This window comes from Lepidothrix coronata, unplaced genomic scaffold, assembly GCF_001604755.1.
Source record: "Lepidothrix coronata isolate B3197 unplaced genomic scaffold, Lepidothrix_coronata-1.0 Scaffold18, whole genome shotgun sequence".
NCBI lineage: Eukaryota > Metazoa > Chordata > Aves > Passeriformes > Pipridae > Lepidothrix > Lepidothrix coronata.
This window is the reverse complement of record NW_016690198.1, coordinates 7996254-8022588: the sequence shown is the minus strand read 5'-3', so window position 1 is coordinate 8022588 and position 26335 is coordinate 7996254. Positions and strand designations below refer to the sequence as shown.

The following is a 26335-nucleotide window of genomic DNA, read 5'->3' as shown; positions in this document are numbered from 1 at the left end:
TAAACTTTATTTTTAACAAGTTATCTCAGTAAGTCACCACTACAAATCCCAAATCAATTTAGGTTTTAAGCAGAATTTTTTCCTTGTTTCCTTCAAGCTCAGTGGGTGGTTGGATTGCCATGGAAGTAAATTCCAGCTGAAACTTGCTACTATGGTGAGATCTCACTGCAGACATCACCTGTAGTGTGTAACAGGATAAATACCAAAGCAAACCAAGAGACAAATTACCTTGCCTGTCACATGCTGCCGAGCGCTCAACATAGACATGCAAAATACTGCCTTCACAATTATTTTCAGCTTATTATAAAGTGTAACTTCTGAGTATTACTGCTATAAGCACTTTGCTGATTTGCCATGCAAAGAGGCACACGCAGTTATTACTCCAATGTAAATTAGCATTTCCACAAGCTAGACAGAAGCATAGAGTTACTCTCAAACACAGGACAGAACTACTGTATGTTTTCACAGTTCTTCCTGCTGGCCTCTACTTTCCACATCCAACTACATAAAACCTTCTGCAACACTTTTAGCAGCCTCTGCTAACCTCCTTTCTCTCTTTTATTAAGGGCACTTTCTTTTCATATGCAAGTTTAACTCTCTTGAACCTCAGTTTCCTGGGCTTCAAAGCATTGTCTCTTAAGGGATGAACAGAGCTTTGCCTATGTGTGAGTGGGTATCAGGAGCAATCAAACACATGTGATTCAACACAGGAAGGGGAATACCAGTTGCAGACAGTGATATCAGAAGAAACAGAGAGGCCTAGTCTAATAATATGTGGCTACATGGCTGGTGACACCGTCAAAATTTTGGGGTCTTTTTTGACAATGGGATGGCCTACATGGCATGATGCATATTGGCATCAGATAGGATCTACTTTCTGAAAGATGCAGGACAGTTAAGGGGATCCACTGATAGAGCTTTAAAGCAGACCTGAGACCTCCACAACACCCTTCTCTCTTAATTAAGCTATGGATTTGATGGGGGGACTGTTCAGTGGATAAGGAATTGGTTGGATGATCACATCCAGAGGGTAGTGGTTAATGGCTCAAAGTCCCAGTTGGCATCAGCGACAAATGGTGCCCTCGGGGGTCTGTACTGGGACCAGGGTTACTTAATATTTTCATTAATGACACCGACAGAGGCATCAAGTGCACCCATTGCAAATCTGCAGATGACACCAAGCTGAGTGGTGCTGTTGACACTTCTGAAAGACAGAACGCCATCCAGAGGGACCTGGACCAGTTCAGGAAGGGGATTCTCATAAGGTTTAACAAGACTAAGAGCAAGGTGCTGCATCTGGGTTGGGGCAATCTCAAACTGGGAGGATATAGTGGGAGTAAAAGTCATCGACAGCAGACCTGCCAAGAAGGACTTGGGGGTGCTGGTGAAGGAAAGGCTGGACATGAGACAACAATGTATGCTTGCAGCTCAGAAAGCCAGCTGTATCCTGGGTTGCATCAAAAGCAGCATGGACAGGAGTGGGAGGGAGGGGATTCTGCCCCTCTATTCCACTCTGGTGAGACCCCACCCAGAGTGCTGCATCCAGCTCTGAGATCCCCAGCACAAGAAGGATGTGGCAAGATGAGAGCAGGGCCAGGAATATGATTAGAGGGAGCACCTCTTCTACGAGGAAAGGCTGAGAGAGTTGTGGCTGGTCAGCCTGGGAAAGAGAAGGCTTCAAGATGACCTAACTGTGGCCTTCCAGTACCTGAAAGGAGTCTATGAGAAAGATGGAGAGGGACTTTCTACAAGGGCATGTAGTGACAGGACAAGGGGGAATGGCTTCAAACTGAAAGTAGGTTTAGATTAGGTATTAGGAATAAATTCCTCACTGTGAGGGTGGTGAGGCACTGGAACAGGTTGTCCAGGGGAGTTGTGGATTCCCCATCCCTGGAATTGTTCAAGGCCAAGTTGGATGAGGTCCTGAGCAATCTGGTCTAGTGGAAGGTGTCCCTGTCTGTGGTGAGAGGATTGGAGCGAGATGATCTTAAGGGTCCTTCCAGCCCAAACCATTCTATGATACCAAAGAGAACAGTATGTTCTGCACCACTTAATATGGGGCTGTTCTGCCCTTCTCTGCCATGTGACAGTTCTTGAGCTACAGAAGTTTCCCTAAGTTAGCAAAAGACCAGAGAAAGAAAAACTGCACTGAGACAAGCTACAATTTGTATGCCAATTTCTTCACTGATCTGGAAACTCAAGTCCTAGGTATCATTTGAGCATGTTTCTTATGTATGTTTCTTAAAAGCTCTGCAAACGTTTTAGTGTATTAACAGTGCAAAAATCTCTGCCTTCCAGATAATCTGTAATTGTGAAGTTTATATTATAAAAAAGACACAAGATCATTTATTGCCTAATTGAAAATATTACACACACACACACACATGTTCTTAACTGACCTTGGAGGGATTGAATGGCATCCCTAAATATGAAGAGCCTCTGAATCCACAGCGATGCAAGTTTGATCCTGGAAAAGATTAAAACAACATTCAACTAACTTGTTTAGTTAAAACACTCATTATAAACCATAATCCTCTACTGATATCAAGACCCACTAGTCCAACACTATTCATAATATAACTAGAGTTTGCATGTGTCTCTCAGTTTTTGACCTTAGTTTGTTACCCATGATTAATTAAAAAAAAAAACCAAAGAAAACTACAAGCAAACCTAATTCTGCTGTAATGACAAAGCACAAAGCACACATTTTTTTTTTTAATTTGGTGAAAATATAGCCATTGGATCAGCAAAGAATTGTCTTCCATGCTCTCCAGAAAGAAAAAAAAAGGATTGCTCCCCTGGGAAAATGCCCAGAGTTAACATATTTTTTTATTCTTCCCTGGATTCCTGCCTGGTAATACCGTCTGTTCACAAGCAGAACTGTCTTAAGATACTCTGCAACATGTTCAAGGGCAAACAAATTGCACTTGTAAGCACATTGTAGCTATCAAACATTTCTGTCAGTGATTCAGTATAATTTGTTTCAAATGTCTCACAATACCTGAGCACGTTGCATACAGAAGTGTGAACCACACACTGTGCAAAGTACAGGTTTGTGGGGCTCAACTGTGGTTTTGCATGGCAAAAACTCAATTGTTTACTGCTCAGTCTCTGAAAGTAAAAGCCTAATGAATGCTGTAGTTAAACAGCACCTGGGTGTTCTTGAATTTCTTAAATTCTCTCCCCCCCCCCTTTTTTTTTAATTCTTCAGCCTTTAATCTAAAAATCCTCATGGATATTAGGGAAAATTGCACCAGACTAAAAAAAAAAATGAACAGTTATAAAGCTGAAAGTTCTAAAAAACTCACTGTATAATGTGGTCTACAAGTTCTTGTGTAATTTATCAGCATATTACCTTCTAATTCTAAACATGTTCTCCATATATGCAAAATTTAAACTGGAAAGTTTTTACTAGCCTAGGAACTTCAACTTGGCTAAAGTACGCAAGTTTCTCTACAAGACAAGTCTTTGGATCTAACTGAAATGGAGCGAAACACCTCCAATTCTCCACTTCCTCCACAGTTCAATCAAAACCACTTTTTAATGACTCTACACATGTAATGAAAGCAACTTCAGCCTTCACTAAAAGCTGATATGGCATAGTCATACCCACAAAGAGGAAACAGAAACAGTATCTGTAATTGTGGACAAAAAAAATTCATAACTGTTTTATTTTGTTATAATCTAAACATTTGCAGCAGAGAACATTTGTCTGGTTGCTTCCAGAGTCAAATACTTGAATTTCACGTTGCATCAGCCTTTGGAAAGCACAGTAAATTAAATTAAAGACTAATCCAAGGTCCTGAAAGACATTGTCCAAAAAAAATCACAATTTCAAAAATGACACAATATGAATGAATCAGTAAGAGAAGAACTAGAATTCCAGCCTCTTAAGTACCAAATTTCCCAGGCGACATTGTGGAAAAAAATCACCATTCACTTGACCCATTTTCAACAAAAAAGAATCTGTGTTTTAAGTGCTTAAGCAACCGAGAAAACTCACTTTGAAATGGTCCTAAAGTGGAAACCCTTCATCCAGAAAAGTTGCTAGCCTACTAGCACACAGCTGTTCTGGGCTGCTGCAAAGGAAGACACACTACAATTAAGACAGCTCTGCAGTCAAACAGAGCTCAGCTGCTAGCTGCTAGATGGAAGGATTAATCCTGGAAATACTGATCCCCATCCTTTTAGACTGTAGCTTATCATTAATTATCAAGATAGAAATGGCAGCATGAAACCCAAGTGTCATGTACTTTTAGTGTGTCACCCTGATTGGCTTCTGAATTCACAGCTATTATGAAAAGAGATTAAAAATTAAGTACATGAATGAAATCAGGATCCATTACTCCCTTTAGCTGTTCAATTTTCATATAGTATTTTAAAACCTTTCTTGTACTACTAAACTGCTATCAACTACAAAACAGCATCTGTAATTTTAAAATGGATTTTTAACTATATTGCTATCAATTTAAAATCTGGTTTGACTCTTTTTGTCGGTACTTCTGATCCCTCATTCTAGACTTTACATACTGGCTCCTAGGAGAAACAGAAGACCACCATGACTCTCTAATGCTCTTACTACTAGAAGAGAAACTTTAAAGAGAATTTTATCCCCCCCTCCAATCCAGTAATATGCATGTAATACATGCTACCTAGACCTTCAATATTACAAGAGAACTGCTGCACATCTGGTCACAATACATGAATTAAAAAACAGAATTCTAAGTTGATAAGGGAAGCATTAAAACAGGAATTGAAAAACACTCATTTTTAACCAGATGACTCTGGAACATTGATGTCATGTCTAGAAATTTTTTTTAGCATCCTGTGAAGACACAAGTTCAAAATCAAATGGGAACCAAAGAGGAGTCAGGGAAAACTACTGTCTTCCAGCTTATGAAAGAAACTTCATGACGTGAAACTTCACCTTCTGTGAAGATCGTTTTACTACACTGTTGCAAAGTACTTGTACTTCTTATTTTATGATAGCTTAGTAGTATTAGTCAAACAAATTGCCACAAATGTGCTGTCAGAATCAGAAGTAGAAATTAAATATACCCTAATTACGAGGGTGTGATCATAGTTTATTACCCTCCTAAAAAATAGCTGGAGTGACCAGTTCAGCTTCAGCACAGCTTGCTGAAGTTCAGTCCAACTGCAGCTATGAAACGGTACCACCTAGTGTCCACTTTCACCGTCGACCTAACAACCACTTTCTGAAGGAGTTTAGGACAGAGCAAAAGTAATAAACATTTCATCAACTGCTGCATAATTATTGCAAGCTGAACATGACCCACCTGGAAAAACTTTCACATTTGACAACTAAAGAAAACTGACCCTTTTTCAAAACAAAAAGACTCCATACTTAAATCAACAGCTGAGACTTTCCTGTGAAAACCTTATTACTTATGTGTGCTTAGGCCAGAAAGTCCTTAAGAGAGGTTACAGAGCTTCAATGATGACCAAAGATGACTTATCATAAGAGCTCTTTTTTTACAGACAAGACATTTTTGTTATTTGTGTTTTATGATTTCTCTTGCATGGAAGGATTAATAACTTTTAACAGTACTTCTTCACATTTAGATTACCCATGCATTCCTCTGTCTGCAAGGCTTTTCGCATTTTGCCAAGTACAGAAGCAAGCTTACACACATCAATAAAATCTTATTGTATATATAAAAAAGTCACAGCTTTAACAAAGGCTGACCCCAACAGCACATCCAGATAAAAACACGCATAAGTTCTTCTTACTGAACTAGGGCTAAAGATGTAATCATTCCTGTAAATCCAAGCACTAGAGGATGTCATAAAATGCAAAGTTGCATTCTCTAAAATGGAAGTCCATTATACATCCAGATAAATATTTCAAATGTAGCCATTAAAAGAAAGTTATATTGGAAGAACATTCATATTTCTCCTCAAGAAACTTATGATCAAAAAGCACACAATGCAACAATAACTTCAAAAAACAGTCAATGGCATTTTATAAATTTTTTTTCAGTACTGACAACACAAGAAGAAATAATCATTATTACAAATCTAAACCTAGTCTTTGACAGAAGTAAGTTTTAGGTCTGTGACGTAGCATAATGGTTTTCAGTCTGCTATGCATGGGTTCTGTGGGTTCAGTCCTATAAATAAAACATGTCTCAGTGTTCTTTTTGGTTCCATTTCTTAGTACGGCAAAGCTAGTGAAGCATCCAGTCGTCAAAAAGTACAATTTCCTTCCCTCCTCTTCTAGTGGGTTGGCACTGGCACTCCCAGTCAACACAGCTCACCAACACAACACAAAGCTAACCTTCTGTTAGATAAATAAATACATGTTTTCCTGCCATTTCAGCAAGCTCTCAAGCAGGGTCAAACAAATGCCAGTGTTCCTATGTGGGAGGATGGTGGATGAATATGGCCAAGCAGTGTGCCTCCGCTGCCTGTAATTAGATTAGTTGAGCACAAAGCTCTGGATTCACTCTCTTTTAAAAGTGCTGAACTGGCTTGCAAGAAAGTGGGATACATCTTTCTTAAATTGCTATGAGTTGCGCTTTAAGATAATTATAATAAATTTGAAATTCTGTCAAAGAGCTGTACAACGAGAGGAAAAACATTAAAACTCTGACATGATAAGGATCTTAAGAACAAGCAGCTAGGAGAAAGAGGGTCTTCTGTGAACCCTTTTCCAAAGTTTCACTAACTTTTAAAAAAATTACATCTTAGTCTAAATACATATAATTTCTGGTAAGGCTTGTAAAAGAGCACCACCTTCCTCAAAATGAAAAAAGTACTTTTTCAAGATTCCCACTTCATGCAGTGAACACACAAACAAACCAAAAATATGTATTAGCCACGCACCTAAGCAGAGCATTTCCTGAAGTGAAGGAAAGGTAACCATGGCCAAAATCTATGCAATATAAAGCCTAACTATTTAGCACGAGTTACAGAAGGCAGGGGTCCTTCAAACAAGCAGAAGGCAGCAATAAGTTGAAGGATGTGTTTCTGTGTGAGAGTCAGCTTGCATACGTGACATGCCATTCCCTCGTAATTAAAATTAGTATTGAGCCAGTCTCTGAAACATTTCAGCTAAAATTATGGTACCTAAAGGACATTATTTGTTTGAATCACAGTTGCAATAAACCCACAGAAGAATACTATCCTGACAGACCTTAATCTTTATCTTCCTTTAGTGCATTTCAATTAGGCTGACAGAGCATACATTTGCTTTCTTACTCAGGTAGATCAAGATCTCACCACTTTGCATTAGTGAGCTTTAGTTTCACATAAAAATTTCAAAGACTACAAACCTCTGAAGCGAAGCTTTCTTCAGCCATAAGATACATTACACAGCAGTAAATACAAACATGTTACTTAAAACTACCACAGGATATTGGGAGACCCTATCTAAGAAGTGCGCTAAACCACTAAATTCTCAATTTTCTGTCAGGTTCTGTAATGTCCCGCTGTGGTGGGTTGACCTCGACCAGCAGCCGAGCACCCACACAGCCACCCACTCACTTCCCCCTCCAGTGTCAGGGCAAGAAAACAGAGATAAGGGGAGAAAACACAGGGAGTGAGACAGAGACAGTCTGATAAATGAAGCAAAAGTTGTGGAGGGATTCATTCACTACTTCCCATCAGCCAGGCAGGTAAACAGCCACTTCCCAGAAAGCAGGGCCTCAGCAGGTGTAAGGGTTACTCAGGAAGACAAATAGCAGATCCACAAACATCGCCCCCTTTCTCCTTCTTTTCCCAAGCTTTTATTGCTTGAAATGATGCCAGATGGTGTGGAGTATCCCTCAGGTCAGTCCTCAGGTCAGTCCGGGTCAGCTGTCCTGGCTGTGTCCCCCAGCTGTATCTGCTGGGGGAAAAGGAGTGCAGAGGAGAAGAAAAGAGCCAGCCTTGACGTTGTGTAGGCACTATTCAGCAACAGCTAAAAGACTGCTGTTACCAACACTCTTTTAGTCCTAGGCCCAAAACACAGCAGCTTAGGGGCTACTATGAAAAACAGTAAATTCTATCCCAGTTAGTATACATACTACAATAGTTATTGATAAAAATGAACGGGTACTAAGTTTGTAAAGCATCAACATCCATTGGAAAAATGACTGTAAGGCAGCAGCAGTTCTAAAAATAATAATTCTAAAAATAATCTGAAAAAAATGCTTTTAGCAAAAATCAACTGAAGTGCTATAGATAATTTGAGGAGAAAAGACAACGCAGAAAGAATCGTGCCTTGCAGAATATACCACCTAAGGAGTCTTTCTGCTGTGCCTTTTGCAGCCGGACTCGTCTATCTCATATTGGCCTTTTTAGCCACCAACGCGCCTGCAACAAATGTGGGTAGAGCCCTTCCCAAATCTTCATTCACGAAGCCCAGCCATGATGCTATAGATAATGGAACCTTTGGAGGGACAAACGTGAAGAGCAGAGAAATTTATTTATTCTGAAAAGAATTACAGAAATTCTCTTTTTGCCCATTTTAGAAATTCAACCACTGACATGATCAAAAACAAATCCCAAGATTCTGTAAAAATATATTCCAATTTAAAATGGAGGTTTTAAATTGGTTTTCAGTCCCAGAACCAAACTAAATAAAGACTTACATCAAATATGATACAGTTACTTTAGATTGCTGGAATTTGTCATTGCAAAACTGCACTATAAAAAAGTGGTATAATTTAAATGTCTAAACCCAATATTCCACAGAAAGACAGATTTATCAGAATGAATGTAAAAAAGCTGCAATAGTAAGTTTCTTTAAAAGCAAAGTATTGTGGTTGCTTGTTTGTTTTTTTACCCAGAAGGATTCTGATTCACCTAGCAGGCACCCATCTCTAACTAGAGATGCACAAGCATTTTGAAACCAAAAACTTCATTGCTGTAGCCTACAGGAGTTTAGACACTTCTTCAAACAGGCCAAAAGAGGGAGTAAGAGCTCTGTTACTGGGAAATTGCCAATTAACAAGCATTGCACACGACCAGGATTAAAAACCAGAAAGTCAATACATTTTGTTGAAAGTAGACATTACAGAAGGGTAGACATTCTCTTCTTCACATTTAGTGATCCAATATTCTACTTTCTGCTGTTGGCATAATTTATATTTTACACTGTCTATTTTCTAGTAGATGAAGTAAAAACTAAATAAAAATAATGCTGAAGCTTTAGGGGTCAAATGACCAAGATAAGAGCAGTGTTATTACCAAAAGTGTAAGAAGAACAAGAGTTATTACAATGTGATATGAAAATACAGGATTGGAGGGAAGCTTGTTCTTATGGTAAAAAGCAGAGATTTATTATTTAGAAAGCACAGAATGCACTGCCAAAAGTACCCTCCCCAAAACTATCCTCCTGTAGTTTTATGAGGAGATGATAGCTAGAAAAAAAAGGAGCACATCTCTACTGCACCATGGACTGTCAGCCTCCAAATCTGTGTGCTGAGATTTTTACTGCCCTCCCCAGGAGGTTCTTGACAGTGGGAATATTCCAAACATTGGCCAGGTAGAACCCCCTGAAAAACTACTGCATACTATCAATGACAAACAAATAAAAATGCCCATTTTAATCTCTCTAATCTTGCAAACTTCCCTGATCTTTTGGAATACACTTCTGAAGGCTGGGATAAAGGTCAGAAAGTGAGGAACTCCTGAAAACAAAGCATATACACAGGGGAAAAAAATTTTAATGGTAAGGTATAGGCACCTCCTCATGATTAAAATGTTGCAGGAATAATTAAGTGATCCAAATTCCTAATTTTCTATAATCGGTCCTGGAATACAACAAAAGACAAAAGAAATCCATTAAAATTAATTCCTGGAGTGGATCCTGGGGTGATCTTTTTATTACTACATAAAGAAAGCATCAGCTATCCTGACTTCCAAATGCTTACTTCATATAAATTTTTTTATTTCACAAAACTGATTTTAGAGACCCTATATATAGATTTTAGAGACCTGATTTGTAGTATATAATTAGACTAAATAATAGAAGAAAACACACAGTTTTCTTTCTACATCCATCCAAAGTACATGTTCATGATTTTACAGACAGGCACCTGGAATTACCTCTTCTCTAGAGAACCACCAGCCTGGAGCTATTCCCACACCAACATTTAACACGCCTGTTGTAAAGCAGCAGCGCCTCACCCACATCTCCCTCCCTCCCACCCACTCTACTGCTGGTCACCACTCACCTGCAGTGCCACAGAAGAAATTGCCAATACCACCTAGCCCACAGGAAGAGCACCTCCCTAACTTCTGTCAAGTCACCAGGAAACAGACATTTCCTGTGGGCTCCCTCTCCAGCTTGGATCTGTTATGCACCTTCCAATCTGAGGATAGCTGGGATACAGCAACAGCATTATTCCCTCTAAAAACCTTGGGTAAATTCAGCCTTCACAGATCTAAAGAACAGATTTTATTTTCTCAAGCAGGGACTGTGTTTATCCTTTTTGCTTCTTACCCTTACACCTCCAGTTTTCCAAAAGCTGTTCCAAATAACCACACCTGTGGTCAGAGTTCCTGGTATAGGAGCGGAATTCAATATAAACACTACTAGACTTGTAATAGTTACATAACATATGCATTTCTTTTAGAACCAGGTGAAACATTCCTCTGAGATGCCCAAAGGTGCAACTTCATTATACTATTTTATACTGGTTTATCTTCAAATTAATTTCTGCTTTTTCTACCTTTATTATTTGTGAGGGATCTATTTCCAAGATTTGCTTGACATCACTATCTGAAATTATCAGGACAGCACTTCAGGAAGGTCAATCTTGTATTTTATAAAAACTAGAGCCATCCACTATTCCCCAAGTAGAAAGCAAAAGTAAAGATGTTAATATCGATAAAAAAACTAAAAACTCACTCACTGTCTTCAGTGGGAAGGACCTGCAGGGAATAAATCCATTCTATTATATCATCTTTGTTCACCACATCTAAGGAATCCAACATATCCAGACCAGAGAGCGCGAAAAATGCAATTGTCAACCTAAAAGAAAAAGATAAGACTTACACTTCCCACCATAAATATCACGGGGAAATTAACAAAATGTTGCAGAAACAGATTCATCTATGAATTCTCAGCCTTTGACAGTGGTGCAACCCAGAGACTAGCTCAGAAAACATGAAATGTATCTACTGGATAAAATAATGTCCTTTGTACTGTAGATATTTCTCTGTCTCAACAAGGTTTTTTATTTAAGTTGCCCCTTCTTTTATATAATAATGATATGCCAATTCAAAATTAACCTATGAGCCTGTTTACCTGAAAAAAATACCCAACAAAACAACTTACTACAAAGTAAACTAGGTTATGTTATTAATATATGGAGCACTAGTTCTCTGTGAAAAATTCTTACATGAGTAATCCCCTAAATATGCATTAAGTGCATATGCAAGGTAACCCTTAACTACAGTAAGCTGCTTCTCATTGTGCCCCAAACCCAGTTTCAGACGTTTAGAATTCAAGTGTCAAACAGCAAAGCCTACTTTGTAAGCAAACAATGTAAAAATATGCACACAGGATGAATTAACATCTAGAGCTATTTATTTCTTGTCCATGGGATTTAAACATCTAAAATTGAGTAACCAAATTCAAGTATTCAATAGAGTAGTGGAGAAGCTAGGACACCAAAAGTCCTTCTTTCACACAATCTGTCTCCTTCCATAAACTTATCCTACCAAATCTGCTAACTAACACTTTTTTTGCAGGGTTTGTTTTTACCTCAAACCACTGCAGCCACCCAACAAACAGCATGGCCCTTCAAACCGCTGCACTGCTCACTCTGACAGAGCACCAAAGCCACACTACCCTCAGAGAGTTTGCTATGAGAGAAAACGCTCATGTAATGGTACCTTGGAAGCCCAAAGTTCTGACTCAGATTAAAATTAGCTAGATGTATATTTTTGCCACCCACACTTGTGTCTGGCTATCCTCCTAGAAATTCTTGCTCTCCTTTCACCAGATAAGACGAGGGATTGTGAAACAACCGGTACATATGCAGAAACTACAATTCAGCATGTCAAGGAAAACCAAAAGTTAATAGCAGCTTTCCTTAGCAGATCAAGTTGTAACTTGCATTTTCCTCACAAGGTGGTGAGCCACCTTGGCCACCAGCAGTAGGCACCTCTGAAGAAGAGGAGACAGATGTGGATAGGCACCTCTACAACCACCTAATTTCTGCACGTGGTTCTGCATCAGAAGTCCAAACAGTAAGACCAAGGAAAAAATGGTGATGTGAGTCAGCCCAAAACACAACTCCACAAGAATTATTCTAGTTAAAACACAGCAGCCAAATGACAACGAAGGAGACACTAATCTCAGCACAGTGGCATAACCTCCAAGTGACATTTCTACCAGTGGGCTGGTAAAATATGTTTCTTTACAATTATTATTATTACAAATACATTTTTTGAGTAGAGAAAGCTAAAAAAAGTATGTTGCACAAAAAGGTACTTCTATGTAGAGCAAGAATATCTTTTAACTCTTCTGATAAAAAAAATTGTTTTTGAAAGTGGAAAATTAATGCTTCAAGGCTTTTATCAACTATTGCATTGATCAGATCTGTTTAACCCAAAATCTGACCCTGGATAATAAACCACTAATTCAAACAAAATCACTATTTTTATAAAAAAACTCCAAGGAATTTACTGTTCAGCTACAGGAAATTATTTATTTGAAACACTGCCTATATATTCTGATTTTCATGAACACTGACAGTCTTCTACTAGAACTACTTAAAACACATTTTCACACTATTTTACTCAGCTGAGCTACTTCCAGTAAGGCACAAACAACATGCCAACATCAGCACTAGAAACTGCTGCAAAGTAGGTCCCAAACCACAAAGGTGTGCATACAATACAGACAGTAATTCTCATCTGTAGTTAAAAATATATGTCAAATATATGAATTTAAAAAGTGGTTTTACCTGGGCTGGGCTTCACTTTACTTATTCGGAGTTGATTGTCTCCAGCATTACTAAGGAACAGCCTTTGTCTGTTGGAATTTTCTTGTGATGGGCAAGAAGATCTGGCACCACTGGACATAGAGAGGTCCCAGTACAGCCACTTAGATGCTGCATTCTTACTCCATAGGCTATCCTACTTCACAGAAACTTAACAGACATATGTTCCTACGAAAAAAACTCTTAGCGGCATCTTAGGTGACACATGCCATGAAGAGTAAGAATTTTATCTACAGTCATTTCCATAGAGGATGGTCAATAGGACATCTCTGATGACATATTCAGACCTCTTTATCTTCAGCCATGAACAAAGACTACAGTTTCTCAGCAGAGTTCAAAAAGCATTTGAAATGACTGATCTGAGAAACTGATTAGGTGTGCTACAAGGAGCACCATGAAGTACCACAATCTGAAGGACTTCAGAGACTAGGAGTTGACTTTCCTGCAAAACCTGACGGTACTGGCAATCTAAGTATGAAACACTGTCAATCAGAACACTTAAAAAGCACTCTTGTTGCAACTACTGTTGCATGCAATAACTACAGACAAAAATAATTATGAAGGCTTTGAGCCAAAAAGTTGAGTAAAGAACATTAAATGAATTTTCTTTATTCTCCCTTATTATTTGACAATCTACAGCTTAAGTCAGAATGGACCAGCAGAGTGTGGAAAATTTCAGTCTCTACCACCCGTGTCTGGCGACAACAAATGCTGCACTGCAGCGAACAAAAACCATCTCACTGACAAATGATTTTATTTATTTATTTATTTAACGTATCTTTAATTTAATTGAGTTTCCCCTCTAATTCACAATGGAACCATGCAAAGGCAGGAACAGGGGAAGCAAGAATAAAAAGGTTAAAAGCATTTCCTTCTGCAGCAGTATCAGCTCCAGAGGTTTGCTTAAGGTTTGCTGAATTCAGTGACCTTGACCTTGGCAAAAAGGCAAACTTAGTACCCTCGAGGTCACACTGGGGATGGTGCATTTACGGTTTAATCTCCCCTTTTGTCAACAGTCATGCATGCACACCTGCAGAACACTGATCTAAAAATCACTGTAAGAGAACCAAAAAATCTGTAGCTGGGTAAAAACTTCACAACTACAAAAAACGCATAAATTTACATGGCCATTATTTTTATTCCAATTGAAAGCTTAGACTGTGCTGATTAACCAAAAATTAAAGCATCATGAAATAGTTTCAAATTGATGGTTCCAATTTTCAGAAAACAAGTGTTTTTCTACTACTGCACAGCTATTACGTGCAACACACTAGGCACTGGTTATTCAAGGTACTGAGGCTACTATGACCACACATCAAATTAAAGCTCAGACATCTAATTAATTTCTCAACAGTTCTCAAACAATCATTGTTACTATTATTCAGTAAGATTGTGGAAGACTTTTTGTAAACTGGAACTTCTGTTTCAGATCAGTGGCAAGCTGCAACAAGCTTGACAATGCAATCAGAGCCTCTCACTGATCTCACCTTCTGCAGAACACAGGGTTTCAGATGAGATTCCCAGGACCCTGACAAGCCAAGTCCTCAGTGGAGACTCCATCACTTCACTGGGCAAGCTGTTCATGGTTAACTGCTCCAATGGTGAAGAATATTATCCTACATCCACACAATTCTTTCTGAAGCACCTTATTCCCATGGTCTCCTGCCCCGTCACCATGGTGCCTTCTAAAAAGCACACCTCCATCTTTCTCTGTAGTTAGTTTCTCAGTAACAGAAGACTGTGATCAGATTCTTCCTCTTCTAGACCAAAGACATCCCATTTCTTTAGCATTTTCATATGTCAGTGGGCTAAGGTTAGCTATTTGTTATCATTCTAACACATCTCCATGTTATTGTACCTTTAAGGTCTAAAAGCTGTTAAAAGTATAGGAGGCCTAGACTTCCTCTTGCTGTCATCTAAAATAACTGAGAAAGTACACTGAAATACCAAATAATTCTTCATGAATAAATTATTTGCAGCTCTGAAATAAAAAATTCACAAAATTACAGAATGGCTGGGGTTGGAAGGGACCTCTGGAAATCATCTAGTAAAACCCTCTCTCTGCTAAAGCAGGTTCACCCAGAGCAAGTTGCACAGGATCATGTGCAGGCAAGTTTTGAATACCTCCAAGGAAAGAAACTCGACAACCTCCCTGGGTAGCCTATCCCAGTGATTGGTCACCCCCACAGTGAAGAAGTTTCTGCTCATATTCAGATGGACCTTCCTGTGTTTCAGATTGTGTTTGTGGCCCTTTGTCCTGCCACTGGGCACCACTGAAGAGTCTGGCCCAATCCTCTTGCTGCTCATCCTTAAGATATTTGAATGCATTGATAAGATCCTCTCTCAGTCGTCTCTTCTCGAGGCTGAACAGGCCCAGCTCCTTCAACCTTTCCACACATAACAAATGTTCCAGTTCCTTAATCATCTTTGTAGCCGTGTGCTAGCCCCTCTCCACACACAACCTGGCACTGCTTGTGCCAGTCCTTACATGGTTCTGCCAAGTGTTTGTGCTCTCAACTGAAATAAAGCTTGATTCAGCAGGGCAACCTGATCAAAGCCATTGAGCATTTTTCACAGAATGACTTGCAGAAGATGATACTGTGAAAAGAATCTGATGATTTTATTGGTTGACTAATATATCAAACCATCTGCATATCTCCACGTTTTTATCAGGTAAAGCTTGACAATCAAATTATTGATCTTCTTGTGCCTCAGATGTAACCAATTACCTTACATGAAGACTTCAAAAACATGAAGTACATTCTCAAGTCACTACAGGGACAAATGTCCCTCTAATTCATAACATACTTCACTGGTATTTTATCTCTTATACTAACAAATGAAGACTTAAAATATTTCTCTTACATGAACAAGAATCTTATGCGTGTTGACCCAGAGCAACAAAAAGCTTAAGTAACTTATTTTAAAATGGCTTCCAGGGCGGATTAAGCAATGGACTGAAAACAGATTAAAAGGATCAACAAGTCTTCCCGCGGGGATATTGGGCAGTTTACGCGAGCAGAGACTACGCCCCTACATCAACCCGGTTTTTTTGGGAGCCTTCTGCCAGTGGCCGGATTTACAAGGACGCTTTTCCTTCCGGCCACGGCGGGGCTGCTCCCTGCCCACGGCCGCGGGAGGCCAGGCAGCCTCCGGCAGGGACTTCCCGTGGAGGCGCCCGCCCGGCGCGGAGGGGGTGAGGGCGGCATCCCGGGACGGGCGGGGGGCGCCGGGTGGGACACGGCGACGCGCCGCCCGCCCGAAGCACGAGAGCCCGTCCCGCTGCTACCTGCTGGTCTCCAGGGACGAGTAGCGCTCGGGCAGGATCTGGAGGCAGCGCTGGAAGAAGCGCACGTGCCGATCCCGCAGGAAGTCCAGCCGCTCCGGCTCCCCCGCGCACGGCGCCGCCGCCATCTCCATCCCACCACCGCTGCCCGCGCCCGGCGCGCCCGGACCGCGTCACCCGAGGGACCCGCCCCGGGGCGGGGAAAGGGAAGGGAACGGGGAAGGGGGAAGACGAAAGAGGAGAACAGGGGAAGGGGAAAAGCGGAAAGGGAAAGGAAAGGGCGGGAGCCAGTGTGACGACCCCCCCACCCACCCCGAAGGGATTGTCCCAGGCAGCTGTGGGGAAACGTGCTTTTAATGCCAAGGGACATCACGCCCGGCCGGTCCCACAGGCGGCATTCCCAACCCGACACTCTCAAAATACAAAGGGAATACACGTCATGTGTCAAGCCAACTCCGTGCTGGCTCCCGAAAAGTGCTGGCTGATGCTTCCTCTTGCGGCAGGGACAGGCTGGGGCGCAGCTATAGCCCTCCTCTCCAGGCTGGGACAGCCCTGACAACAAAGCAAAAAGGCATAAAGAGCTCGTACATTAACTGCACCTCTGTCAGGCTACACGTCCAGGGCTCCCTCCTCACCTGTGAGTAACACGTAACAGTGGTTCTGAAGCTGCTGGTGCCATCTCCTTCCTACGTTCTTCCCAGCCCTTGGTAGCTTTGTGCAACTCGGATCGGTCTCTGGTTACCTGAATCTCGACCTCAGAATGAAACAAACAACCCCCCCAAAAATTGATCTTTTTCCTCGATCACAGGAGTTACATTACACTCCTCGGGTCTTCATCACAGAAACAGGTGCAGAGTAAACATAACAGAGCTGGCTAGACAGAACGAGACACTTCCCTCCATACTATCACAGGGAATGGGTGAAACATGAAATCAGTAAGAGGGGCAACAACTGCTTGCTGTCACTAAATTTTAGTAATTTAAAAGGTTAAACTCTTTCAAAACCCACTGTACTCAAAATGCTTCCAGAAGCCAGTCTACTTATTTAACCAACAATAGAAAACCATTTCAAACAATAAAAGCCAGCACCCATATTGCAGCATTCTGTGACCTATAGGCTTTACCCAGGTAAATACTGCCATGAGATAAATAAATGCTCATCTTTCGTTTTGTTTTTAAACACAAGAACAACTATGCCTGCTGCATTTTTGTCTCCTGATAACAAGAATTACTTTATCAACCATTTAGATAATTAAAAACCACTGCTTTTTAGATCAATGAAAAAAAAAATTGTTTAAACCACCATGCGGCACGCACCTCAGATTACAACAAACAAAAAGTTACCTTCTCTCTCAACTTTGCCAACTTTTTTTCTTTTTCTTGTTCCTCTATTTCTTTAGCTTGTTTCTGTAAAACCTTTAGCTCCAGTTTATGTAGATCCTGAAATATAATTAATGGAAAATTAAACTTTTCTTTGGAAGTAAAACAAATGATATAAAGATATATATGTAGCCTTTTCACAGTTAATTATTTTTTGTTTTGAAATTATTGGCATAGTACAGGAAGTTTCACTAGGTAGCTACTTACTATAGCTTGTCCTGCACAAACAAATTATAGTTACGTGACTTTGAAAAAAATGGAGTAGTTTAAACTCTTTTTATAGAACGCTAGTTTGAATGCTGACAGTAATATCAGTTCTCCAGTAGTGGCACTTATGCTGATATGGGATCTAATTTTACCTAACAGCTACTGAAAGCTGTGAGGATATTAAAGTATCTCTTTTTATCTCATCTGCATCCAACACTCAGGTCCTCTGACGTTTTCTATAGCACAGAGGACAACACAGCCCAAGTAGTTTTTCTCATTTTTACACCGAAGTAAATAAAACCACTTCTACATGTAGAAAGAAACACGGGCTTGAGTAATCTTGTAGAATTTAGATATTGAGAAAGAGGAACACCTGTGTCTAAAATCAAGTTTCATACTACTTTTTGTCTGAAATAGATGCTGTTTTCATAGTGAACCAATTATGTGTATGAAACTTGGATTTTAAAAATGTTTAACATGATATAACATATGCATAAATGAAGATGTAATTACGCACACGCTCTTGAAACCTAGAAATTTTTTCTGCAGCAATTTTCTTCCCTTCCTCCTTTTCAGCTTCCTCTCTCTTCTCAATTTCAAGCTTTTCAAGTTCCTCCTTTACTTTCTTCTGCAAGGTATTCCTTTCCAACAGTAACTTCACGTGGCATTGGCGCTCTTTTTCCTGCCTTTTCTCTCTCTCTTCTAGTTTCAGTTGTGACGGTTGTTCCATTGCAAATGCTATTGCTTTCTGTTTCTTCCACGCTTCAACTGCTGCTTGTTTTCTTTTTCTTTCTTCTTCTGCTTTTTGCTTCTGAGCTTCTTCATGCTGTCGCCATTTTTGCTTGAGCATTTTTTCTGATTTCTCTTTCTCCTTCAAGTTTCTTTCTTTTTCTTCCTGCTGCTTTTCTTTCCACTTCTTAATTGACTGCAAGAGACCGGCAGGAAAAAAATCCAAGGTTTTAATGAAAATTTACAGATTCATATTGATTCAGTCTGATGGAAACATACTGCAGATAGGAATTAGAAGTTTACTTAAGGCAAAACTTAAGGCAAAGAAGCACCTACATATGTTTTCTCACATTTTTTTTTCTATTTTATGGATCACATGGGCAGGTTTAATAGATGTCTGCTAAACCTGTTTCAGTTACAGCAATTATAATAACTTTAGGTAGTTATGAATGTTGGTGTAATATGCTTTTTCTATACAAACATATTTCAGTTCCTATTTTTCTCAAATTAACAATTCAACCTATTATTTCATAATAGTTTTTATGTCAGTGCACCCTTTATTACTCAGATGGATAGTTTTTGAGAGAATCATAATTCTGTATGTCAGTCTGGTCTGGCATAGGTAGATTGTCTATAGAGAGGGGCCATCATTCTTAGGGACAAATGTAATAGGAACTGTAATTTCAGATAGGATCACTTGCTGCACTGGGATTGGTATCTAACTTGCCAGACCACTACCACCAGAAGCATTTATAACATACTTTGGCAAAGTATACATACACAGCCCACTTCAGTGTGTTATTAGGTCTATGCTTATTGGTAATTATTTATTAAAGACAAGTACTTTTGGCAAGTTGAGGATGCCGAAGACCTCAGTTATATACCAACAGAAATCCATCTAGCACTACCAGCAGAGAGGCAGATACAAAAATAAGAAATGTATGTATTTTAAAAATAAGTACTTTTTCTTAAATCTCCAAAAGCCCTAGAGGGGTTATTTTACCTCTTTCTTTCTTTCATGTAAAATTAGAAATTCTTGATACCATTTGTCATGCTGTTCAATATCTTCTTTTGTTCTTCCACCGAGATACTGAAGGGCTTTATCCATGTAAGACAGCCTTCCTCTGTATTTAGTCCGTACTTTCAGAAAATTTTGATGATCATAATCATCCCAGCCTCCTTGCCGCCCTCCTGTTTGCTGAAGGAATCTTTCAAACTCTACTACTTCTTTGGGTAGATGATTTTCCAGTGTTTTATCAACTGTAACCCTGGCTGATGGTAATTTCAGAACTTTTTCTGTTGTTAAGCTGCCTAATGCCCACAGTTCCACTTTTCTCTCAAAAAGATTGAGCTCATTAATGGTAGCTTTTTCCTCTTTCAAAAGCTGTTCATATCTGAAAGTGACAAACACTGCAATGTAAGAAAAAAAATCCAGTATTCATTGTCCATTCACCAAAAATGAATTTTGGAATTGTTCAATGCCACACAAAAGCTATTCTTCAAAGATTAAGAACTGGAGTGGTAACAGCACAGTTGTAATGATCTGATAATAAAGCACTACACAATGAGAATTAAGTTACCCTTTTTTACTGAAAGCAGACATTTATGGCACTCATACAACTAACTCAATCCCCTCCTGACACCAGTAGAGAGGAAGGGAAATCCCCACAAACCCACTCAGAAAACGGAACAACAGCCATCAACAAAACCCCCACAATCTAATGTCTTCTGCAGCCTTTCTCTAAAAAGCCTTTTCTTAGGCAAATGGTTGTTACATTGGAATGCTGGAATAGTCCGTCTGAAACAGAGTTTATCGGGATTCTAACGTTACAGCTCGTGCTTTGATTTATGTACCACAGGAATCACTAGCAAAAGAGTAAATCTAAAGAACAGTTTGCTGGACTAATGCAAAGTTTTCACTGTGTATTATGAAAGCACTTTTTCTTGTAGTTGAAGCATGTATAAACATACGTTTGCCTCTGTTCCTCTTTAAAAGCATTGATTGCGTTTTCAATTTCTTCCATCATTTCCTTGAGCTTGTCAACAACTAAAAGAGGAAAAGAAAAAAAGCATATAACTTAAGAAGTCTACAGTATTTACCAGCACTATCCAGAAATGCAGAGACTTTCAGGACACGTATTTCAGTGCACAAAAAAGCATGCATTTCCATCTCAAAGAGCCTTAAAAGACAGACTCTTATTTATTCAAAAAGTGTGTTTATGCAGTGACTTAGCTAACTAGATGCAAATCCCAGTATAAATGTTTATTTCCATTAAAGAAGTCTCATTTTGACTAACCCTCAACTGATTGTCTGAATAAGACAGCCTTATCCCTAAAGAGTTCTGCTTTTGTTTTTTTATAACAGTTTATAAACAGTTTATGCAGTTACTGACTTAAACACACTCAAATCTTTGGTTTATACCAGGCTGTAGCAATCCTATTTAGCCTGCAGGTCACTACTTTTATAAAGCTGACAAAAAACCATCAAAGTAAGACTGTCCTGTGCTCTCAGCATGCTGTAGTCCTGACTTTGAGAAAGAAGGTAAGACAGTTTTCCAGATAAGATTGCTTTTGTAATGGTAGAAAAAAGTTTTAGAATCTGTTTTAAACCAGCATAAATCTCTGTGGATACATACTGAACACATAGTTTAACTAACCTGGGTTTTGGTAAACTTATATAATCTGAAACTCTTATTTCAGCTTTCATGCCTTGCTAGTTCTTGGTATCTTCACTGACATCTTAAGAAGATAATAAATATTTTTTGTAGATAAACACTGAATAAATGAAATGAGATGCATTTTATCTAGCATCAGAAAGCCCTCAGCTAGTAGGAGGGCCTCAACTTAAGCTCCACACAAGGTAGTAGAGTATCACAAGCAAATGGTTCTTTTAGTGCTTATTTCCCAAAAGTTTCAAACCATCTTACCTGAATAAGTTGCAGCATTTGCTATAGAAGGACAACAACAAGCCCAACTATGCAAGAAACCTGTATGTAGACGAAAATGTTTTTAAATCTGTCACCATGACTTACATTCTGGTGTAGGCTTCACATCCTTTAATTGTTGCTGAAGTCTCTTCACATTGTTTTGTATTTTTGATAGCTGCTGCAGGATTTTAGCTTCTGTTAAACAAAATAAGGTGCTGATAGTTCTAAGTTTCTTTGTGCATTAAATTCCACACAAGAACAAGACCAATGAAGTATCCAAAATATACTGGGGATTTAATCTAAGCAGGGAGACAAATTGCGTTTGATCATAAGAAACTGCTGTAATATCTGTAACTGCATGTAGCTGACCACATGGTCCTTGCACCTCCCCACACAGCATCAACAGATTTTAAAATTAGTAGCTCCTGTTTCCAAGGGGGAGTCTGGAGAATACTGCCTATGTAGATGATAACTTCTCTAGAGTTTTGAGGACAACTTTGACCTAGGCCTCAAAACACTCGCCTGTGAAGAGAAAGCAAACTTGGAAAGTGTATGTGAATGAACTGCTTCAATGAGATTTATTTGTTTCCTGTGTTAAATAAGGTAGAATCAATGTTTTTGTGTACTCCAAGCATGCGTGCATTTATTTGCTTTTTTACCACTTGGCTCCTCCTCAGTCCATAAATAAGATACCGAGGAGGATGAAGTTCTGGATACATCTTAGGTACTAAGGAGCTGTATATTCCATCCTAAAAGATTTGGTTTAAGAAAGGGATAAGAGATTCCAAGACCTAAATGTAACAAAAAGTAGCTAAGACATGACCCTACTGGTTCCTGCTGAGACTACGGAAAGTGCAAAAGCACACAGATCATGCTGAAGTAAAAGGAAATTTTGAGTGTTCTTGTACATACTCTACAAGATCATACTCCAACATTCCTTCACATCTCACATGTAGTGTCTTACACCTCTCATCACTGTCCTCTTTGTTGTCTCATAACATTATCTCCATTCATACTTCCATGCTCCCTTCTTACTCCTGTAAAATTTTCTGAACTTATTAGCTTAGTCATTCCTTGAAAATACTTACATTTCTTAAGGACTGCAAGATGTAAACGATGTTGTAAGATTCCTTAAAGATGCATATTAAAACATATGCAAATTCATAAGGTAAGTGTACTTTTAGTTGTCTCTACATTCCTTTCCTTTCTTCACTTATTTTTATCTATATCAGATGACATAGCATGATTTATTTGATTACTTTTTAAAGAATCCAGGAACTGTCATCAGGGAGTAACTTTTTTTCTAGAATTATATTATTAGTCTGTAAGTGGAACAGATACTATAGGACAGACTGTGTACCATCTCACAGCACTATTTAAACTAGGAATAGTCATGACCCAAAAATTCAAAAAAAATGCAAACACAGAACTGTTTATATTTAAAGACAGCAATCAGTGTGTGAATGTTACGGTAAGAATGTATTTATTGTTCCTTAGCTAGACTACATTAGAGTTTGCAATGCACGCACAAAATTGATTCCAAGTTTCTGGAACAGTACCTTTCCACCAAAGTTTTGGGAGTGGTATCTCTTACATTCAAGATTAAAAGAAAATATAGAAGGCCCAAAATGTTTATACTTCTGAATTTTGCAAGTGAGTTGTGGAAGTGTTTATAAGCAGTACACATGGTGAAATTATCACATTTATCAGTACGTAGCTTCCACCTAAACTAATCTCTCTGCACTGCTGATTATTAAACCATTTACACAAACAACAGCAGATTAAAGAAAAAAAAGGCAAACAATAAACTGAAATAAAACCCCACTTACTTTCCATTTTTCTGCTGACAGTCATGCTGCGTTCCAGATCCTCTAGTATTCTGTATTCTACTCTGAAATCACTCTTCCTATTATAAAGAAGTCCACTTTTGTCTTTTTCTATATTTGCAAGCCTAGAAAAAAAGGGTGCCACAGTGAGAGGGCACGAACACTCAGCAAAGCCCCAAAATTTTCCAAGGTTAGTGTGCAGCTGAGGCTATGTCAACAGGACTGTCTGAGATTTTTTACATATCCCTGGTTTGTTCCTACAACTGTTTTCAAGGAAAATCTTTCTGCAGTTACAAGACTACACACCAAAGTAACTCAAGAACTTGAACGAGAGAAAGAAATTAACAAGGAAATCACCTCGCTGATAGGCAGCGGTTCACACACTGAAATAGCCTGAAATTCTATGTGTATCCTCACGATCTGAAAGCCTTATGAGAATTTTCCCAGAAAAGTGCAGGCAGACAGGCTGTATTAATACAGTGGCACACCTAGATGGAGCCCCAGCACAAACAACACTACACAGGGACAATGAGACACAGATGGCATGACTCATTTCAAGCTGCTTAGGAACATCTACATTACCTAGCAGTCAAATTTGGAGCCATATCCCAGGATCCAGGGTAATCAAGGTGAAGTCAATTCAGTCAGACAGTGTACAGCACTGCTGTGAGACTTAAGTGCCACTGTTCATTCTGGATTCACAACTACAAAGGTCTCCTTCAGCCAAGTGGCTACACCACTATTCTGCCATCACTATTCCTCATAAGGCTCATCCATTCAAGAAGAAAATTCCCTTTTCTTTCAGCCACCAGTGTAGTTGTTACCAGCACTTAGTCAAGATGTAGGGAAACAGATTTATATCACTTCTGTGCCTGAGCTGTCTTGAACCCTCATTTTCCAAAGCAGTGGCCTAAATATTTTAGATGAAGTCTTTCAGTTTTCTCTGAAGGAGCTGTTGTAATGCTGCTCCAATTCCCCTTTTGTTAGTATGTCTTAAGGGCTTTAGTTCCTTAGAAGTGTAAGCACAGCTGAGTAGGAAAACTGAGAACTCAATTGTGCCACACACACACTTCCTTTTTTGTGCACCTAAAGCAGTTCTTACTAAACAAGATGACTGGCCGAAGTCCAAATAGCAGTTGGAACAAGGCATTTTGGAGCTCGTAAGCCTATCCTGAACTCCTGTAACAACCACAGTAATTTTTCTGAGCTCCTGAAAAGGAAACCTTAGCCTGAAGATTTCATTACTATATATTCTTCTTTAAACATCAAGTTAATGCTACCTCCAGAACAGAATGAAGTGTTGAACTTACTGAGCTTTTAGCTTTTCTGCACTTCTTATGAATTCAACTTTCTTAGCTGGCTCAGCTTTCATCTTCCAGTTCTGAAATTGCAGACCAGCACCTGCAGCGCTGGAACAGCCCTCATTCTGTAGATAACAAAATAAAGTATTATTCACAACCAGTATTTTTTTAAATGCTCGTTCGTTAGTTTTAAGCAGACAACACCACAGTGCAGAGTGACAGCATCACTTCTGTTTTCTGCTGGCGTGAGTCAACTAATTTCCAGCCGCACAGGTACGAAACTGGAGTGACGAGTGACGGCGAGCTGGTGACCGCACACAAAAAAGCACTCCTTCAACAGAGAAATGAAACATCACCGGCTTGCTTTAGCAGAGGCTGCCATTCCGCGGCCAGCCCCACAAACCCGCGCTGCTTCCTACGTGTTCCTGTCGGAGGCTCATCCCTCCGCCCCCGCCGGGACACCGGGAGGCCTTTACCTGTTGCTGCCCGGCGGCCGCCGCCAGGGCCGTGGCCAGCGCGGCCATGTTGCCGCCGGCTGCGCTGAGGGGAGGGGCGGCCGCGCCTTTTCCTCACACGATTTAACTCTTTTTTTTCCCTTTCTCAGCTGTCGTAGGGCTGGTGTTACTGGCCCTGGTTTCGTCTGTGTCGAGATGTAAGGCTTTGTATTGATTGCTTTCTTCAGGAAGACTGGAATATGCCCTCATTGTCCTGTCAGAATGTAAAGAGTTCCACGTTATCCAGTAAATTTTTTTGAGACTCTCAAGATCACGTTTTTCACTCATGTTTTTTACGAATGAAACTTTAAAATGAGTTGCCATTTAACATTTATGTGGAGTAGAAATAATTAATCATGCAGTGGCTCTCCTAGCTAAAGAGATTTTAGGAACTGGTGTTTTCCCAGCTGCAGAACACAACAGCACTCATAGATGCTGGCTGAGCTGCCTAAGCTGAAGACATTTTTTTTGCCTAATTTATGTTTTTAACAGCACTTTCCTGATACATTTTCCTCTTCATATTTTTTGACTGTACTAATATTTGTTCTCTTTGTATTTGGTGAACGGGAATTTAAAAAGTAAAGGAGAACATTTCAAAACCTGAAAATAGTTGTCAGCATAAATTAAAGAGGATTGTTCTCACAGATTGTTACCTGGAATGGCTTGTAAAAGTATTCTCTCCATGGCAATGCTTCAAAGTCTTCTTTACCTTGACCTTCACTATTGGATGTAAGAGGAAAAAGTTAGTAGTGTTAGTATTTGCTTTCTTTTGGTGATTGTCAGCCCTTCCAGATTTTGTTGCTGTGATCAACAAATTGGCCACTGGCCAGGGACTGCCCCACTGGAAGCACCTGTTTTCAGCAAGCATTTAAGTAAGGTGTCTCCACTCATAGTGTAATTCAGATACTGCTCAGTTGTTCACCAGTTTCCAGATAGACAATCCCTATTATTATTTGCCACATGCTTTACTTGTGAGTTACTCAGAATCCTGAGAACTTTATGCAGTTGTGCTGGAAACCATTTGCAGGGATATTTCAGGTATCAGAGCAGAGTTAGACTTGGTTACTTCTGGCTTTGAGCACCAGGGAGTTGGACATCAAGTTGTGATGCTGGTATAGAGATGAACCCTGGCTTCCAGCTGTGTCATTCATTCCCTTGGTGGAGTAGGACTCATCCCCAATATGCCTGCAGTGGGTTGACCTTGACTGGGCACCAGATGTCCACAAA

The 26335-nt window shown here is 39.6% G+C and overlaps 2 protein-coding genes and 1 long non-coding RNA gene across 4 annotated transcripts in view; 1 reads left to right on the top strand and 2 right to left on the bottom strand.

The window, feature by feature from the left end:
• PGGT1B (protein geranylgeranyltransferase type I subunit beta) overlaps nucleotides 1-16390 on the bottom strand; it is a 37320-nt gene extending 20930 nt beyond the window's left edge. Inside the window, 3 exon segments of the mRNA XM_017807260.1 lie at nucleotides 2400-2467; nucleotides 10863-10981; nucleotides 16249-16390. Coding sequence (XP_017662749.1) covers nucleotides 2400-2467; nucleotides 10863-10981; nucleotides 16249-16379 — 318 coding nt within the window. The 5' untranslated portion in view covers nucleotides 16380-16390.
• Nucleotides 16391-16581: 191 nt separating this feature from the next.
• CCDC112 (coiled-coil domain containing 112) lies at nucleotides 16582-25259 on the bottom strand. The gene is made up of 10 exons (XM_017807259.1): nucleotides 25091-25259; nucleotides 24624-24739; nucleotides 23317-23438; nucleotides 21593-21682; nucleotides 20532-20607; nucleotides 19564-19954; nucleotides 18349-18756; nucleotides 17589-17684; nucleotides 16881-16999; nucleotides 16582-16797 (listed from the first exon to the last, which is right to left on the bottom strand). Exons 1-10 carry the CDS (start codon nucleotides 25136-25138, stop codon nucleotides 16767-16769), a joined length of 1497 nt encoding a protein of 498 aa, XP_017662748.1. The 5' UTR covers nucleotides 25139-25259; the 3' UTR covers nucleotides 16582-16766.
• The window catches only part of LOC108493641, a 21856-nt gene continuing 20654 nt past the window's right edge, over nucleotides 25134-26335 (top strand). For both annotated transcript variants that reach the window (XR_001873550.1, XR_001873551.1), the window contains exon 1: nucleotides 25134-25266. This is a non-coding gene — a long non-coding RNA (uncharacterized LOC108493641). The remainder of the gene's footprint in view (nucleotides 25267-26335) is intronic.

What these genes read in the sequence shown, in the direction of transcription:
- CCDC112 (XM_017807259.1), bottom strand. Translation starts at nt 25,138, where the DNA reads ATGGCCGCGCTGGCCACGGCCCTGGCGGCGGCCGCCGGGCAGCAACAG. An exon ending in TGTGAAGCCTACACCAGAAT is followed by an intron (nt 20,608 to 21,592) that starts GTAAGTCATGGT and finishes TTCCTCTTTTAG; the next exon opens with TTGTTGACAAGCTCAAGGAA. An exon ending in TGGCAAAGTTGAGAGAGAAG is followed by an intron (nt 17,000 to 17,588) that starts GTAACTTTTTGT and finishes TTTCATTCTGAG; the next exon opens with GTCGAGATTCAGGTAACCAG.